This window comes from Peromyscus californicus, unplaced genomic scaffold, assembly GCF_007827085.1.
Source record: "Peromyscus californicus insignis strain IS unplaced genomic scaffold, ASM782708v3 Scaffold_10__1_contigs__length_136768540, whole genome shotgun sequence".
Classification (NCBI taxonomy): domain Eukaryota; kingdom Metazoa; phylum Chordata; class Mammalia; order Rodentia; family Cricetidae; genus Peromyscus; species Peromyscus californicus.
Window position 1 is genome coordinate 20364328 of NW_026294391.1, and position 12632 is coordinate 20376959.

The 12632-nt window shown below is 42.6% G+C and overlaps 1 protein-coding gene across 2 annotated transcripts in view; it reads left to right on the forward strand.

Annotated features, from left to right (window-relative positions):
* Window positions 1–10599: 10599 nt before the first annotated feature.
* Clcn4 (chloride voltage-gated channel 4) overlaps window positions 10600–12632 on the forward strand; it is a 67449-nt gene continuing 65416 nt past the window's right edge. Inside the window, exons 1-2 of one of the 2 annotated variants that reach the window (XM_052712492.1) lie at window positions 10600–10747; window positions 11984–12147. In XM_052712492.1, the coding sequence (XP_052568452.1) occupies window positions 12134–12147 (14 nt within the window). In that variant the 5' untranslated portion in view covers window positions 10600–10747; window positions 11984–12133. The remainder of the gene's footprint in view (window positions 10748–11983; window positions 12148–12632) is intronic. The other variant, XM_052712576.1, reaches the window with a different exon arrangement.

Sequence of the window (12632 nt, forward strand, 5' to 3'; positions counted from 1 at the left end):
ATTCATGGCCTCTCCAAACCACTGGGTAATTTTTTTTTAAATCAATGTTGTCTCTAGCTCACAATCTCTCCATCTAGGACACTTGTTTTAAAAGTGTCTGTATTGTGCAGGCAGAGTTGTGGGGTTTGAAACTTATCTGAACACTCGGGAGGCACATGAGGCAGGGGGACTGTCTGAAGTGGAGACCAGCCTGATCTACAAAGCCGAACTCCAGGACAACCAAGACCAAGAGAAACCCTGTGTGGAAAAACTAAAAAAACACCAAAACAAAACAGGAAAAAGTTGACATGACATAAAATTTGTGAGGTTGAAATTATGGCTTGTTGTTCTCTGTTTGTTCCCATCCCTCTCACATGGCTGAGAGAGCCACATATATGCGGCCAGAGGAGTGAGATTATGAGGAAAACAAAAGAGCATGACAGAGTGGACTCATGAAAAAGGGAAAGGGGAAAGAGGGTCTCGAACCTAGGGCCTCAGCAAGAGTAGTCCAGGTCTCTGACTCAAAGCCACACACTAAACTCTGCCCGAGGGCAGCTAAAGGGTCTTGTGAGACTGCTGTAACATCTGTTAAACAATCCTGAAGTTAGGACTTAGAATGTAGTTAGATCCACTTCCAAGGACACGAGACTCTCAGGCCTGGTTTAAACTTCCCTCCTTGTGTGAACCTCCAGTTCTCAAAACCACAGTAAACTGCCATTTAAGGGACCCTACACTTGGAGACCTCCCCTAAAAAATTCTCCTTGTGACCCAAAGGACCCTTGGTTGGATTGATCACATGAGGAATGTCAATCATCTCTGCAAATCCGTGTAATGCTTTGGCCCAGTACCTGACACATATCACCTCCTCAATAAATGTCTGTATTCCTTAGATGTTCTGTGTACGGTCCTACTCGGGAGATAGGTGAGAAGATTGAAGAAATCACCAGGTCCATCACTACTGGATTTTTGGGTATTTGTAGCCATAGGAACAATAGCTGTTGTAATATTTTAATAGTGATTTATTCATTTCTATTTTATGTGCTTTGGTATTTTTTTCTGTATGCATGTCTGTGTGAGGGTGTCGGGTCCTCGGGAACTGGAGTTACAGACGGAGATGAGTTGTCATGTTGGTGCTCCCAATTGAACCGTGGTCCTCTGGGATCAGCAGCCTGTGCTCTGAACCAGTGAGTCATCTCTCCAGGCCTAGCTGCTATAATCTAACGTAACCTTTATTAGTTTTATTTTTGGTTGATACATTTGCATACATATGTTATGAGTGAACTATTTGGGTTCATTGGATAATGATACATAGGTGTCTTGGGTTTGGGAACAAAAAAGCTCAAAACTAACTTAAGAAAATCAGGCGGCAAAGGGAATTGTACACCAGGAATGGACCCTAAGGTCTTCTACACAGTGAAGCCAGACTGTGACAATAGGCGATAATCCCAGGGAGCATTGTCGCCTCTCAAATGGCATACAAAAGACGATGATCCATGTTAAGGAGTACTAGTGGTTTCAAGACAGATAACCTCGCTAAACCCATCTCCAAACACCTAACACTCAGAACACTGTACTTCTGTGTTAGGAGAGTAGGGAACGAATATTAAGCAATGAACAGGTTATCTAAAAATATAAGAAGAAGGCTTAAATGTGATGATCAATTAGATTCAAGACATATCCACATCTCTATCTCTATCTCTATATCTATTTCCAGCTTCCCAATTCTTCCTCACTTTATGCCTCAATTTCACAGTTTCTAGGTCTCCATTCTGAATTCCAGCTCATTCATTGGATATTCATGGCCCCTTCAAACCACTGGTTAATTTTTTTAAAAATAAATCTTGGCTGTAGCTCACAATCTCTCCATCTAGGTAACTTGTTTTAAAAGTGTCAGTATCGTGCAATGGCAGTTGTGGGGTTTGACACTAATCTGAGCATTTGGGAGGCAAATGAGGCAGGAGTACTCTCTGAATTTGAGACCTGCCTGATCTACAAAGCCGAGTTCCAAGACAGCCAAGGCTACACAGAGAAACCCTGTGTTGAAAAACAAAAAAACACCAAAACAAAACAGGAAATGTGACATGACATACAACTTGTGAGGTCTGAAGTTATGGCTTTTTGTTTTCTGTTTTCTCCCATCCCTCTCACAATTCTCAGAGAGCCATATATAGGACACCAGATGAGTGAAATGTATGAGGAAAACAAAAGATCAGGAGAGAGTGGACTCATAAAAAGAGAAAGGGGGAAGGGAATGTCGAATTTAAGGCCTCAGCTGTAGTAGTCTAGTGTTCTGACTTAAAGCCAAACACTGAAACTTGCCCGAGGGCAGCTTAAGGGTCTTGTGAGACAGCTCTGAAGTCTGTTAAACACTCCTGAAGTCAGGACTTACAGTGTAGCTAGATCCACTTCCAAAGACCCGAGACTCTCAGACCCGGTTTAAACGTTCCTCCTTGTGTGAACCTCCAGTTCTCAAAACCACAGTAAACTGCCATTTAAGGGACCCGACACTTGGAGACCTCCCCTAAAAATCCTGCTTGTGACCCAACTGACCCTTGGTTGCGTTGATCACATGAGGAATGTCAATCATCTCTGCAAAGCCGTGTAATGCTTTGGCCCAGTACCTGACACATATCACCTCCTCAATAAATGTCTGTATTCCTTTAATGTTCTGTGTAAGGTCCTACTCGGGAGATAGGTGAGAAGATTGAAGAAATCACCAGGTTCATCACTAATGGATTTTTGAGTATTTGTAGCCATAGGAACAATAGCTGCTGTTATATTTTAAAAGTGATTTATTCATTTCTATTTTATGTGCATTGGTAGTTTTTTCTGTATGCATGTCTGTGTGAGGGTGTTGGATCCTCAGTAACAGGAGTTACAGACTGTTGTGAGTTGTCATGTGGGTTCTGCCAATTGAACCTTTGTCCTCTGGGAACACAGCCTGTGCTCTGAACCACTGAGTCATCTCTCCAGCCCTAGCTGCTATAATCTAATGTAATCTTTATTACTTTTATTTTGGTTAATATATTTGCATATATATGGGATGAGAGATATGATTGGGTTCACTGGATAATGGTTCATAGGAGTATTGCGTTTGGTAACAAAAAACTCAAAACTAACTTAAGAAAATTAATGAAATCAGGTGGCAAAGGGAATTGAACACCAGAAATGGAACCTAAGGTCTTCTACACAGTGAAGCCAGAACTCTGACAATAGGCGATAATCCCAGGGAGCATTGTACCCTCTCCAATGGCACACAAAAGACTATGACCCATGCTAATGAGTACTAGTGGTGTCAAGACAGATAATCTAACTAAACTCATCTCCACAGAACTAAGACTCAGAACACTGTACTTCTGTCTTTGGACAGTAGGGAACAAATAGTGAGCAATGAACTGTTTGTCTACAAAAGAAGAACAAGGCTCAAATGTGCTGATCTAACAAAGTCAACACATATCCACATCTTTATCTCTATCTCTATCTCTATATCTATTTCAGGCTTCCCAATTCTTCCTCACTTCATGCCTCTACTTCCCAGTTTCTAGTTCTCCATTCTGACTTCCAACTCATTCATTGGATTTTCATGGCCTCTCCAAACTATTGGTTAAGTTTTTTTTTTTTTAAATCAATCTTGGCTGTAGCTCACAATCTCTCCAGCTAGGACACTTGTTTTAAAAGTTTCAGTATCCTGCAGGCACAGTTGTGGGGTTCAAAACTAATCTGAGCACTCTGGAGGCAAATGAAGCAGGAAGACTCTGAATTTGAGACCAGCCTAATCTACAAAGCCGAGTTCCAGGACAACCAAGACTACACAGAGAAACCCTGTGTTGAAAAACCAAAAAAAAAAAAAAAAAAAACCACCAAAATAAAACAGGAAAAAGTTGACATGAGATAAAATTTGTGAGGTCTGAAATTATGGCTTGTTGTCCTCTATTTGCTCCCATCCCTCTCACATGGCTGAGAGAGCCACATATAATCGGCCAGAGGAGTGAAATGTATGAGGAAAACAAAAGATCAGGAGAGAGAGGACTCATGAAAAAGGGAAAGGGGGAAGAGGGTTTCGAACTTAGGGCCTCAGCTGTAGTAGTCTAGCTCTCTCACTTCAAGCCACACACTGAACCTTGCCCGAGGGCAGCTAAAGGGACTTGTGAGACTGCTGTGACGTCTGTTAAACACTCCTGACGTCAGGACTTCAAATGTAACTAGATCCACTTCCAAGGACAGGAGACTCTCAGGCCTGGTTTAAAGTGCGCTTCGTGTGTGAACCTCCAGTTCTCAAAACCACAGTAAACTGCGTTTAAGGGTTCCGACCCTTGGAAACCTTTGTTAAAAATCCTCCTTGTGACCCAACTGACCCTTGGTTGGGTGGATCTCGTGGGGAATGTCAATCATCTGTGCAAAGCTCTGTAATGCTTTGGCCCAGTACCTGACACATATCACCTCCTCAATAAATGTCGGTATTCCTTAGATGTTCTGTGTATGCTCCTACGCAGGAGATAGATGAGATGATTGAAGAAATCACCCGGTCCATCACTACTGGATTTTTTTGGTATAGATGAGATGATTGAAGAAATCACCCGGTCCATCACTACTGGATTTTTTGGTATTTGTAGCCATAGGAACAATAGCTGTTGTAATATTTTAATAGTGATTTATTTATTTCTATTTTATGTGCATTCGTATTTTTTTCTGTATGCATGTCTGTGTGAGGGTGTCAGGTCCTCGGGAACTGGAGGTACAGACCGTTGTGAGTTGTCATGTGTGTGCTTCCAATCGAACCGTGGTTCTCTGGGAACAGCAGCCTGTGCTCTGAACCACTGAGTCATCTCTCCAGGCCTAGCTGCTACAATCTAATGTAACCTTTATTAGTTTAATTTTTGGTTGATACTTTTGCATACACATGGTATGTGTGAACTATTTAGGTTCATTGGATAATGATACATAGGTGCCTTGGGTTTGGGAACAAAAAAGCTCAAAAATAACTTAAGAAAATCAGGGGAGTAAGGGAATTGAACACCAGGAATGGAACCTAAGGTCTTCTACACAGTGAACCCAGAACTCTGACTCTAGGTCATAATCCCAGGGAGCAATGTACCCTCTCAAATTGCATACAGAAGACTATGACCCATGCTAAGGAGTACTAGTGGTGTCAAGACAGATAACCTAGCTAAACCCATCTCCACACACCTAAGACTCAGAACACTGTACTTCTGTCTTAGGACAGTAGGGAACAAATAGTGAGCAATTAACTGTTTATCTACAAATATAAGAACAAGGCTTAAATGTGCTGATCTAACAGATTCAAGACGTATCCATATCTCTATCTCTATCTCTATCTCTATATCCCGCATCCCAATTCTTCCTGACTTCATGCCTCAACTTCACAGTTTCTAGGCCTCCATTCTGACTTCCAGCTCATTCATTGGATATTCGTGGCCTCTCCAAATCTCTGGTTAAGTTGTTTTTTTTTTTTTTTTTAAATCAATCTTGGCTGTAGCTCACAATCTCTCCATCTAGGACACTTGTTTTAAATGTGTCAGTATCGTGCAGGCCCAGTTGTGGGTTTTGACACTAATCTGAGCCCTCGGGAGGCAAATGAGGCAGGAGGACTCTCTGAATTTGAGACCAGCCTGATCTACAAAGCCGAGTTCCAGGACAGCCAAGACTACACAGACAAACCCAGTCTTGAAACATCAACAAGGAAATACTCAAGATGCAAAGTCAAGTAGAATAGGGCTTTTTAAGACTCACAATTCACAGAATAACTTACTAGATACTCATGGCTGAATTTTGGACACAAGGGAAGCAATTGCCTTGTGTGCAAAGTTTAAGAGCAGTATTAAATGCATCAATAAATATTATGCTATTTGTTACAGTAAAAATTAGTACAAGGGGATAGAGAGGCGGCTCAGCAGCAGTTAAGAGCACTGACTGCTATTCCAAAGGACCTGGGTTTGATGCTAATACTGGCATGGCCAGTTCACCACCATGTGTAACTCCAGTTCTAGGGGATCCAATGCTGTCTTCTGGCCTTTGCAGGCACCAGGACTGCAATGATGCTCAAACATACATGCAGTTACAACACACATATGCTTAAAATAATAGTAAAAATTAATGGAAACATCTGTATTGCAGAAAATAGCGAATTTTAATGTATGCTGTTTGAGCCTTGAGAGAAGGCTCTATGTTTAATCATACTTGTTCTTGCATAGTACCTGGATTTAATTTCCAGAACCCACATGGTAGCTCACAATTGTCCGTAACTCCAGCCCCAGAGCATCCAACAGCCCCAGAGGATCCAACACCTTCTTCTGACCTCTGAGGGCAGCATATACGAATGTGGTGCTCTAACATACAATTAGGCACAACACTAAAACACATAAGATGAAATAAAATAAATCTAAAAATTACATTGTTGTTTGAGGAGCCTAAATTATTGTGCAAGGGGAGCAATCTTTTCCAGTAAGCCATGGGTTTATATGTCTCATGTGTCCTCCTAAGATAGGTTTATACAGTTTTACAATGGCATGTAAATAAATTGGGCATGGTGTGTATGTGTGTGTACTCTTAAAATTTCCACTCATTTGAAAACACAGGAGAACTATATATAGGTACATACATTTCCCCTCACGTCTCCCATGCCCCCCCCCCAAAAAAAGGGCACTGCTTCCTCTTTCTCAATGGCTCACTTATGCCTCACAACAACTCCAAATGGTGGTGTCTCAGGGTTACTATTGCTGTGATGAAACACCATGACCAAAGCAACTTGGGGAGGAAAGGGTTTAGTTGGCTTACATTTCCACATCATTGTTCATCTTTGAAGGAAGTCAGGACAGGAATTCAAACAGGGCAGGAACCTGGGGGCAGGAGCTGATGTAGAGGCCATGGAGAAGTGCTGCTTACTGGCTTACTCACATGGTTTGCTCAGCCTGCTTTTTTTGTTTGTTTGTTTGTTTGTTTTTTTTCAGACAGGGTTTCTCTGTGTAGTTTTGATGCCTGTCCTGGGACTCACTCTGTAGACCAGGCTGGCCTTGAACTCACAGAGATTTGCCTGCCTCTGCCTCCCAAGTGCTGGGATTAAAGGTGTGCGCCACCACTGCCCAGCGGTCAGCCTGCTTTCTTATAGAACCCAGGACCACCAGCCCAAGGATGGCACCACCTACCATGGGCTGGATCCTCCCCCATTGATCACTACTTGTGAAAATGCCTTACACCCGGATCTTATGGAGGCATTTTCTCAATTGAGTTTCCTTCCTTTCAGATAACTCTTAACTTGTGTCAAGTTGACATAAAACTAGCCAGCATGGGTAGATTCTGTAACACTGCCTCTATTCACAGAAGGGAAAAGTAAGATTTATGCACACTTGAAAAGATAGCACAGATAGGACTGGGGCTGTAGTTCAATTGGTAGAATGCTGCTTAGCATGCACAAAACCATGACTTTGATCCTTCGCACTGCAGGTATTGGGTATGGTGATGCATGCCTGTAATCTCAGCTTTTGAGAAAGAGAGAGGAAGGAGGATCAGAAGTTCAAGGTCATTCTCAGCTACATAGCAAGTTTTAGGACTGTCTGTGATACATGAGATTATTTTTTAAAAAACACAGAAAGTAATATTGTAACATATTCAAAATATATCAAGATGGTATGTTAGATGTGTTAACTTTTGGTTGAGAATATCTTTAACATTTATTTTTGTTTTTAATTATGTATGTATGTATGTGTGTGGGTATGTGCACATGGGAGTGTAGGTACTTGCAGACAGAGTTCAGAAGAAGGTGTCTGATCTTCTGGAGCTAGAGTTACAGTCAGTTTGGAGCCACCAGATGTAGGTGCTGGGAACCAAACTGGGGCCTCTGTAAGAGCAACAAGTATACTCTTAACCTCTAAGCCATCTCACTAGCCTCTTGGTTGAAGACATTTGTGCAGAACCTGAATTGCTGTAACTTGGTATGGCCTAGAGATAGTGCTGAATGTTAGACTTTCCTTGGCAGGTAGATCCAGCTCTTCTTGTTTCCAAGAGCTATAGGACTGATGTGAGCAATTTATTTGAGTCTAATGTGGTGCATGCCATGCCAGTGTCTTGGGAGCTGTGGATTCACAGAGGAAATAAGGGGACAATCGGGGCAGGGACATCATGTAGAGATAAGCAGGGACCACGAGTCCATGTCTGAACACACAGTGTTCCAGGTTGAAGAGCAAGAGGCAGTGTCAAGGCTATCTTCTGTCCCTTCTGCAAGACAAGCACACAGCATTTTCCCTGTGCTATTGCTGATAATACCTGGCTGAAAGCATCAAAGGACACCCTAAAGATAAATGTGCTCAATGCACTGAATATTTGACACATGTACCTAAGAGCACTTGGGACATGTATGGGTAAAACATATTTAAATGCATTGCAAAACTCTTAAAACTTTCCACCAGCCTCTCAGAGCCAGCCACTGGGTTTTCCTCCCCAGAGATATAAACCACCTATTTCTTGTGGCTCTTTCAGAGATGGTGTATGTGCAGGCAGGCAGTTATTCTTTCCTTATGCTTTAGTGCCGACATGTAAGTACTTCATTATATAGCAGAGCCTCCAGCACATTATCAAGGGGGATATATTCAGAATGGCAGGGACCTAATCATACCTTATAAGTCATTCTAAGCCAGAGGCCCTCAGCCTCAGTCTTATTGATATTTGAGGCTACATCATTCACTGTCATGGGCAGCAGTTCTGCACACTGTGGCCTGTTCCCTAGCGTCTCTCAACTCCACCCACTGGATGCCAGGAATACACTGCCAGTCCCTATAGTGCCTGGGTCAGGCAGCTGAAAATGTCCCCAGGGGAAAAGGAGTAAAATTATTACCACTAAGAACTAGTGTTCTAGTTGTACAAGGTGGATCACAACACTTAAGAGGCAACCTGAGCTGCAGAGTGCGATTGTCTCAAAGCAAAACAAAGCATGCCAAACTGAACAACAATCACATTGTGTTGTAAATCTTGTGTGGCATTTCTGGAAATAGAGCAGATATTGAAGAGGGGGGAAGTGGAAAAGATTCTATGTTATGAAATTCCAAATATGTGAAGATAACATTGGAATCTAGAAATCAGAGCCTAATTGTGCTTCCACAACTACTGAAGAAACTTTTTTTCTTTATTTTACATACCAACCACAGTTTTCCCTCCCTCCTCTCCTCCTGTCCCCCCCCCCCACTTCCTCTCTTACTGCCCCCTCCCATCCACTCCTCCGTCTCCATTCAGATGGCTCTTTGGAACCCATTCCCTATGGTGGGGTGTCTTGTTCATGCCTTGTTCAGCTTTGATGCAGGGGGAGGAGCTCGGTCCTGCTGCAACTTGATATGTCATGCTTTGTGGATTCCGAAGGGAGACCTTATCTCATCCATCTGAAGAAACTTTTTGAGACAACCAACTCTCTCTCTCTCTTTCTCTCTCTCTCCCTCCTTCTCTCTCCAAAAATGAGAAGCATGGTTACAAGAAAGAGAAAATGCCATGATTGACCCTCAATTCCAGTGCCTGACAGGTAGAACTCCAGAGTAGGGCTGGGATTGTTTCCTTCAAGCTTTGTGCTTAGGACTGGAGATTCTTCAAATAAGAACTGTGCATCAAAAATTAGTTACAAGTGTGTATTCTGCATACTTCTTTGGCTATAAAACTGTGTCACTGTGGAGAAATGAGATTGCAAAGAAGAGGAAGGAGAGGAAGAAGGAGGAGGAGGAGGAGGGAACTAAAACATTCTTAATCCTATTTGCTGGTGAGTTGCCACTTTTTGATAATTTGGTGAATTATTCTTTATTATTTTCCATGTTCATATATAAAAGTTTGTGTGTAACTAGCTGCAACTATATTATACCCACAAACAACAGATAAATCACTTGGTACATAATGTTTTGGAGCCTAATTGTGTTCCATTTAACCTGGTACAAATGTCTTTTTCTTCCTAAGCATCTACCATCATAGTAACTTTTATTCTCTTTTGGTATTTGAGGGTAAAAGATATTACAAGAATAATTTCATTCTGTTGGAATTTCATGGCCCCATTTTAGGTCTGTTGTGTGTGTGTGTGTGTATGAGAGAGAGACAAACAGAAAGTGTGTGTGTATGTGTGTTTAAGAGACAGAGACAGAGAAAGTGTGTATGTGTGTGTAAGAGAGAGAGACAGACAGAAAGGGTGTGTGTATATACAGGGTATGTGTGTGTGTGTGTGTGTGTTTGGTGGGGGGTGTTTGCTTTCAATTGAGCAATCACCTGGGTAAAGAGAAGATGAAACTAACCTGTTTTTTTTTTTTTTATGTCCCCGGATGAGGAAGGTGTAGGCATTTAGTCATTTCAGCCAAGCTGAACACAAAGGAAAGCTGTGGGCAGCAGGGTGAGTTATATGCGCTGCAGTCCTCCACCCCCGCCCCCACCCCAGGAAACTACGACCAGGGAGCACCAGCCACTAGAGGTGGGGCGTCCTGTATTACAGAAACACGGTTCTCTCCAGACACTTTTCCACCAAGGTTGGAAGGCAGACCACATTACAAAGTATCTTTCAGAGCCAAGAGGTGGCCAGGAGGGCACGGCTGGGCTGAGTGGCTGAGCTGAACACGTGATACTGCCAGACTGCCTCCTGGGCCCTCTGTGAGCCTGAGGCTGAAATCAACATTTGCCTCTGGCAGGGAAATGAACTTGTTAGTTTCCGTGTGCTTCAGATCCTCAGCCCAAAGGAGCCAGGGGTTGCAGTAGCAGTTTGGCTTTGTGTATCGAGAACCTCACAGCTATAAAGGTAAGTTGTTTGTCACTCTGGGAAACAAACCTGAGAGCAGTGACCTAGAAATCCACACCACCACTGTCAATTTACAAAAATATGATCTTGAAAAGAATAGATTGCTGACAGAGGCAAGGGCTGTATTTAACCTTAATTAGAGTTTGACCTTGTGAGCAGAAATGTGGTTAATCTGGAGGCAATGGTGGTAAAGGGGACAGGGTTAAATATAGAAGGAAATAAAAGCTGTTGGAATAAGTGGCCAGCCAACTTACCTCATGCCTGCTTGTAAAACAATCTATTTAACGTGTCTTTCAGGAGAGTGAGCAAAAGGAGAGTTATAATTGTGATTTAAACTTAAAACAATCCCTGTGAAATTGGGGTACAAATGAAAAGAGCTTCCACCACTGCCCTTTTACATCCCCACAACATTTATGTGGTTTGGCAAACAACAAAGATTTTATACATGAACTGCTTTAAGTTCTAAATGTGCTAGTTCCAATTTATGAACTGATCACGGAATATTCTAAAAGCCTTTAAAGAAAGGCTATTTTACTGTCAATGAAAACGACAATATGCATTATAATAGTAAAGTGACTCACTTCTTCAGAATGTCAGAAAAATTAGACAAACCGAAATAATGAGTTGTTTTCACCAAACTCATGCTTGAGAGATGAAATGGCTTACCCGGGAGTTAAGAAAAATAAGCACAGACACATACAGTTGTGTTCTCAGTGTTTTATTTTAAATAATCAAATATTGCAGTGAGTAGTATTAATGTGTAGTGCCACTGTTTTTGTTTCCCTTAGCAAATAAAACTAATGTAATGCAGCTACTGAGAATAATTAAAAGTATTAGTTATCGGTACACTTAGCAGAATATTTCAGCAAGAACTGCTTGAGTGTAATACTTGGCATATACTTTGGAACACCAAACCTCAAATGCAGTGTGTTCATGCATATTTCAGGTGTCATTTTTGATTTTCGTAAAATATATTTCTTTATTGCATCTGATAAAGTAGAACACCAGATTGTGTTCCATTCCACAATAATCTCCTTATTGCTACCCTTTTTTTTGAAATCCTATTATATGCTTGGAACCTGTAATAATGTCGATTGCTCCTGTGCACTGTTTCCCCTAACTTTCCAAACAAGGCCAAGCAATAGGCATGCATCAAGACAAACACTCTGAAAGGAGGTCAGATTGACCGTTACCCGCCTCCTTTGGAACATCCAGGGTCTTTCCACCCCACCCTAGGACCTCCGGTCTTGCTCCCAGCCCAAGGACTCCAAAGCCATCACGTGGCAGCGTGGAGCCCGCCTCCTGATGACGTCACAGCACTCGCAGCAGACGTGCTGAAGAAAGGATGCTCTAGGATGCTGTCCAGGTGGACGGCCAGGCTGCAAGATGCGGCACTGCAGGTAAGGGGTGCGTGGTGCCTGAATGCCTTTCATGGAGTTCCCAACAGTGGAGCGCTCCAGGTGGAGCCCGGGTCGGTGGTCTTGCTGCCCTGGCAGCACCCCCTAAAACCGAAAGTGGGGCCTTTGGCTGCTGCAGAGCGTGCTGCCCACAGCTGCTTCCTCCTGCTCCTTTTGCTGTTGCAAGCATCAGATGGGGAGTGGCCTGATGCAGGTCCATGCGTGAGTTGGGTCTTGGCGTGTTCACCTGCAGAAAGTGGGCAGGGGCCAGACAGAAAGATAAGAGCCTCTTGCAAGGAGGGGGAGAAAAATATGTACCGACTACAACACATGCATTCTAAGGACAGAGAACAAGAGCAAGAGCCGCTTTTCAAAGATAACCATAAACCATTTTCCTTCTGCCATCGTGCTGGCTCAATAAAAATATCTTTATTAATTCTTCTCACAGAGGTTGCTTCTCAGCAGTGATCCTAATTTCATTCAAAGCA